Source organism: Aspergillus niger, assembly GCF_000002855.4.
Source record: "Aspergillus niger supercontig An02".
Classification (NCBI taxonomy): domain Eukaryota; kingdom Fungi; phylum Ascomycota; class Eurotiomycetes; order Eurotiales; family Aspergillaceae; genus Aspergillus; species Aspergillus niger.
Window position 1 is genome coordinate 540,777 of NT_166519.1, and position 6,642 is coordinate 547,418.

A 6,642-nucleotide genomic window follows, 5' to 3' on the forward strand; every position below is an offset into this window, starting at 1 on the left:
GGCTCCATCCTTTACTATCTATCTATTAAATATTAACCGCAGATCGCTAACCAGCCGACTGACTCGTAATATGTATCAACTCGAGACGCTGCAGGCCTTGTTGCATATATTGAGGCCTCATGTCCCCCCGGTTCCTGTCGGTTACCAAAGCGTGAGTTGCTGTCAAAGGGAGGGTAGGGGACTTGACCCCTTTTCCTGCGTGTGGCGCTGAATGATTGACATAAGAATTGAATCCGGTTGCCAGAATAGATTGGGGCGGCCGGGACGCCTCGTCTCACATTCTCGCCAGTCCTGTTCTTTTTCGCATCAGTACGGAGTAAGTATTGAAGTAATATCTGGAAGTTTATTGCGTAGTATATCTGAGACCCCCAGAATGAGAGAAAGAGTAATTTTTTGAAATCAATGTGGTTTCAGCTCGAGGATTGACAAAATCTCGAGGCGGGACTGAGACCGATGTCTCTTCTATTTTTTTTTTTTTTCGCCCTTTTCTTGTTAATTTCTCCCTTTTCCTTACTCAACCATCCCACAGCCAGTGGGATTAATCTAAATATGGTCCCCTCATTGACTGGACTGGCTCGGGTCTTAACCTAACCAGACCATCAAGGGACGGTTCGACCGACCGGACTGAAAATCCCCACCGGCTGAGGATCCGCGGGTCCTCGGCTGTCAGCGCAGGATGATGCATCGTCCCAAAAATAATCCCCAATCTCAGGAGACACGGGAGGGTGGAAGTGGGAAGAAACAAGCACCACACTATCTGGGATGTGGATGATGACCTACATGATTCTGGCCGCTCGGGTTAAACATTCTGGCCTGTGAAGTTCTTTTCTTTCTTCTTCCTTCCACATGAATCAATTGATTTCTCCGTCACCGACCTGGTCCCTCCCCAGCCCGTGTAAAACCCCCTCAATACCGGCCCGCTAGTAATTTGCAACTTCTCCCTCCCCCCCGCCGTCCGGTACCACTCCCATACGGACTTACCCAGTCGGGCAACATAGTGACTGTTAGTGCTGGTGCGCCGAGTCGCAGCTGGACCAACCACAGCCCAGAGTCTGTAGGTTTTTCCCTTTATCAACAGTAGTCCATATTATTGTTCCGCTGCTTAACCCCGGACAGCTTCCCAGTAGCAACTTGTGCTCTTCTTTCTGTCGCACTTGTGGGTGCTGCTTTCTTCTTGTTGTTGACTGCCTTTTTATTCTTTTTTTCTCTTTTCCTTCTTCATTCGGTTCTTTTGGCCCTGTTATTCTAATCTAATCACTGCTCCCCGTTGAGCATCCCTCGTTTATCCATCTCATATCGCCTATATACGATCGTTTGGCCGGATCGCGCCACTCCTGCCTCTCGCTACCTCCGTCAGCAGGGCTGCCATTTCACATTCACCACCACACTGGAGATTTGGATAGTCACCGATCGTCCTTTGTCTTGTGATCGGCTAGCATTTACCTTTTATACGAGCAATGCACCTATCTTCCTTAGATTACTAGGAATTCCTCATTCAAGATAATCGAACATTCCTCGGCTGAAAATAGCCCACTTTGGCCAAGCATACCTGAAGTGTTCCATTACGGTCCAGACGAGATCTCGCTTTTCTGTCGGCCACGGTCTTTACAGATTTTGTTGCAGGTGCCCTTGTGGTGATTGCGGCGAAAGCCTGACAACTTCCACAACCTCAACCTTGAGGTGGTAACCTCACCAGCAACATGGCTGGACCTGCACCCTCCGGGCGTACACCGTCCCATGCCCAGTCGTCGTTACCATCCCTACCAGCACATTTACAGTCGGATACTCACTTGACCGCGCACCTGGCCAGCCGGTAGGGTTTCTCTCTCATATAGTGTGAAGCTCATTTCACTGACAGCGGCTTCTAAGGTTTCATGTGGGCTTACCAACAGCCCGTCTTTCCTCCCAGGCATTGATTAGTTTGAACACATATACAACGTCATCCCGCGGTCCCGATGGCGACAAGGAAGGAAGTGCTATGGGAGAGGCGGAAGACCTCGCTAAACGTGCATTTACTCGGCTAGGTGCCCGAGGTGAAAACCAGGCCATTGTTTTCCTGTGAGCATACACATTGATAACGGCTTATACGGAAAGCTGACAGTCATTCTAGTGGTGAAAGTGGCTCTGGAAAGACGACCATTCGCTCACACCTGTTATCATCGTTTCTCTCCTTCTCCTCGACCCCGCTCTCTTCGAAGCTGTCTTACGCTGCGTTCGTTTTCGATACCCTGACCACCACCAAATCCGTGACTACACCAACTGCTTCCAAAGCTGGACTGTTCCTGGAACTGCAATACGACGGGTCTTCCTCGGTCAACCCCACCCTGATCGGTGGTAAGATCATCGACCACAGGCTGGAGCGTAGCCGCATCGCATCGGTGCCCACGGGAGAACGTAGTTTCCACGTGCTTTACTACCTATTAGCCGGTACGAGTGCTGCGGAGAAGGAACACTTGGGTTTCGACAGTTCTATACATGTGTCGACAAGTGGTGGTAAGCTCTCAGGGGCCTCAATTGGTCACAAGAGGTGGAGATACCTCGGCCACCCCACCCAGCTTAAAGTCGGCATTAACGATGCCGATGGTTTCCAACACTTCAAGACCGCACTACGAAAGTTGGAGTTCCCTCGCAGCGAGATAGCCGAATTTTGTCAAATCCTTGCTACCATTCTTCACCTTGGTCAACTGGACTTCGTTAGTGGCCAAGCCACTACCACCACGGCCGAGGAATCTGGCGGTTACTCTCATGAAGGTGGCGAAACAGTCACCGTCGTCAAGAATAAGGATGTCCTTTCTGTTATCGCTGCCTTCCTTGGATTGGGGGTGGAAGAGCTGGAGACCAGCTTCGGGTATCGGACAAAGACAATTCGTCGGGAACGCGTGACGGTCATGCTTGATCCAAAGGGCGCACGGCAAAACGCTGATGGGCTCGCGCGCACCCTATACTCCCTGCTGGTGGCCTATATCTTTGAGGGGATCAATCAGCGGATATGCGCGGCTGAAGACAGTGTGGCGAACACTGTCTCCATTCTCGACTTCCCTGGATTCTCTCAAGCCAGCGCAACTGGCTCTACGCTCGATCAGCTCCTGAGCAATGCGGCCACAGAGTCCTTGTACAATTTCTGCTTGCAGTCATTCTTCGAGCGGAAGGCTGAGATGCTGGATCGTGAAGAAGTTACTGTGCCTGCTACGAGCTACTTTGACAACAGCGATGCTACTCGTGGCTTACTAAAATCTGGAAATGGCCTGCTGAGCATCCTTGACGACCAGACTAAGCGCGGCCGGACCGATTCCCAGTTCCTCGAGTCTGTCAAGAAGCGATTCGAGAACAAGAACCCTGCCATTACAGTCGGCAGCACGGGACAAGGAACCACCCTGATCTCCCAAGGTGCTCGGTCCGCATTCACGGTGAAGCATTTCGCCGGGGAAGTCGACTACCCCGTGCAGGGTCTTCTTGAAGAGAATGGCGATGTTGTTTCGGGAGACCTCATGAACCTGATGAGGTCGACAAGTAGCGACTTCGTGCGAGACCTATTTGGTCAAGAAGCTTTACAGACAGTCACCCATCCTCAGGAGCGGACCGCAATTATGCAGGCACAGGTGAGCTCCAAGCCTATGAGAATGCCCAGTATGGCTCGCCGGAAGGCTGGACCATCTCGCTTAGCCTTCGATGCACCTGAAGGGGACGATCAAGATGAATACGATAGTCAAGCAGGTAGCATGTCAAAAAGTTCTGCCCGGCGAAAGAGTACAATGCTGGCTAACGGTATGCAAGGCGCTGCAGGCCAGTTCCTCTCTTCATTGGATATCGTTAGCAAATGCTTGAATTCTGCCAATCTGAACCCTTACTTTGTGTTCTGTCTGAAACCCAACGATCGCCGCATTGCGAACCAGTTTGATAGCAAATGCGTGCGAGCCCAAGTCCAAACCTTTGGCATTGCGGAGATCAGTCAGCGGCTCCGGAACGCCGACTTCAGCATCTTCCTCCCCTTTGCTGAGTTCCTAGGCCTGGCTGAAATTGGCAATGTCGTTGTTGGGAGCGACAAAGAGAAATCCGAGGTCGTCTTGGATGAAAAGCGATGGCCAGGGAACGAAGCTAGGGTGGGCAGTACGGGCGTCTTTCTCAGCGAGCGCTGCTGGGCCGATCTCGCCAAGTTAGGCGAGCGTGTTGTCCCTGTATTTCCTGCAGAAGGCTCTGATGAAGGCGGGGATAACCTCCTTCACGCGCGGGCTGGAGGCTACGCTGATTCCAAAGTCCGACTCCTCGGTCCAACGGATCAGTCCCCTGGTGGTTTCATCTACGGGGAGGATGGGAAACAGGGGTACTCCAGTAGTCGCGAGTTTGACGGGCGCTCAGATGCTGGCGCCTCTGCGTTCAATTCAGGCGACATGTTCCGGAATTTGGATACGAGAGAACAAATGCTCGAAAAGGGCAATGAAAAGAAGATGGAGGAGGTGGATGAGGCGCCCGTTTCCGGAAGTCGCAAACGCTGGATGGCGATTGTCTACCTTCTCACCTTCTATATCCCGGACTTTTTGATCAAAACGTTTGGACGCATGCCCCGGAAAGATGTCAGAGTTGCCTGGCGTGAGAAGCTTGCGATCAACTTGATCATCTGGTTCAGCTGTGCCTTTGCAATCTTCTTCATCGTTGCTTTCCCTGGTCTGATTTGTCCCACACAGCATGTGTATTCCACAGCAGAGCTGAGCTCACACAACGGCAAGGATGGGCATAATTCCTTCGTTGCGATTCGCGGTATAGTTTTCAATTTGGACAAGTTCATGCCGTCTCACTACCCAGATATCGTCCCGGAGAAATCGCTCAAGAAGTATGCTGGTACCGATGCCACCGGTCTTTTCCCAGTTCAAGTTTCGGCTCTATGCCCAGGCAAAGACGGCTCGATTGACCCTACAGTGCTCTTGGACTACTCTTCCACGAACGTCTCCGGCTCTGCCACTACCGTCAGTACCAGTGATACCAACTGGGTATACCATGACTTCCGTTACTTCACTAATGACTCTCGTCCCGATTGGTTCCAGGAGCAGATGATAATGCTCAAAGCGAACTACTTCAAGGGATGGATTGGCTACACCCCGACATACATGAAAACTTTGGGAGACAAGTCACAGTACATTGGAAGCATCAACGGAAGGGTTTACGACCTGACAACCTACGTGGCCGGAGGACGAAGAGTGCAAGCTCCTGTAGGAAAATCGGTCCCTGCTAACGTCGATCGGGACTTCATGGATGATCTTGTCGTGGAACTCTTCCAACGACTGCCGGGTCAAGATTTAACAAAATACTGGGAGGACCTGCAAATATCCGACGTGATGCGCGAACGTATGCAGCTTTGCTTGGACAATCTTTTCTTTGTCGGCCATGTGGATACCCGTAATTCGCCCCGTTGTCAATTTGCCCGTTACTTCATCCTCGCGATATCGATCTTCATCTGCTTGATTGTCGTCTTCAAGTTCCTGGCAGCCTTACAATTCTCGCGCAAGAACCTCCCAGAGAATCTCGACAAATTCATTATCTGTCAAGTCCCTGCCTACACTGAAGATGAAGAATCCCTCCGCCGTGCTATCGACTCTATGGCTCGCATGCGCTATGATGACAAACGCAAACTTCTTGTGGTTATTTGTGATGGTATGATTATCGGACAAGGAAACGATCGTCCTACTCCCCGAATTGTCTTGGACATCCTAGGCGTGCCCGAATCTGTCGATCCCGAGCCGCTTAGCTTCGAGAGTTTGGGCGAAGGTATGAAACAGCACAATATGGGTAAGATCTACTCAGGTCTCTATGAGGTCATGGGCCATATCGTTCCCTTCCTGGTCGTTGTCAAGGTCGGTAAACCCTCCGAGGTCGCTCGGCCGGGTAACAGAGGAAAGCGTGATTCCCAGATGGTGCTCATGCGATTCCTCAACCGCGTCCATTACAACCTTCCAATGAGTCCTATGGAGCTGGAGATTTATCACCAGATTCGCAACATTATCGGTGTCAATCCCACTTTCTATGAGTTTATTCTACAGGTAGATGCTGATACCGTGGTGGCTCCTGATGCCGCAACACGAATGGTGTCAACACTGCTGGCCGATACCCGCATTTTGGGTGTCTGTGGAGAAACTGCTCTTTCCAACGCCAAAACGTCAATGGTGACAATGATCCAAGTCTACGAATATTACATCTCCCACAACCTTGTCAAAGCCTTCGAGAGTCTTTTCGGATCCATCACTTGCTTGCCGGGTTGCTTCACCATGTATCGTATCCGCTCAGCCGACAGCGGGAAGCCTCTGTTCGTGAGCAAAGAGATCGTTGAAGCCTATTCGGAAATTCGCGTCGACACTCTCCACATGAAAAACTTGCTGCACCTGGGTGAAGATCGTTATCTGACAACACTGCTCATCAAGCACCATCCCAAGTACAAGACGAAGTATATCTCAGCTGCTAAAGCATTTACAATCGCCCCTGAGAGCTTCGCTGTGTTCTTGTCGCAACGTCGTCGGTGGATTAATTCTACGGTCCACAATCTGATTGAGCTGATACCACTGAACCAACTTTGCGGTTTCTGTTGCTTCAGTATGCGCTTCATTGTGTTTGTGGACCTCATCAGTACAATCATTCAGCCTGTCACTGTCGCTT

General features: G+C 51.0%; 2 protein-coding genes across 2 annotated transcripts; one reads left to right on the plus strand and one right to left on the minus strand.

Moving 5' to 3' along the window:
- Positions 1-599: 599 nt before the first annotated feature.
- On the minus strand, positions 600-996 carry An02g02350 (hypothetical protein; the record flags this gene model as incomplete). The annotated part of the gene is made up of 2 exons (XM_059746122.1): positions 600-776; positions 982-996. The coding sequence occupies 2 exons, from the start codon at positions 994-996 to the stop codon at positions 600-602; spliced, it is 192 nt and encodes a 63-aa protein (XP_059606029.1).
- A 704-nt stretch (positions 997-1,700) lies between these two features.
- Positions 1,701-6,642, plus strand: An02g02360 (uncharacterized protein; the record flags this gene model as incomplete). Its single annotated transcript, XM_059746123.1, has 3 exons — positions 1,701-1,813; positions 1,870-2,058; positions 2,102-6,642. Coding segments are annotated over 3 exons (4,843 nt in total), but the record flags the coding sequence as incomplete, so codon positions are not given.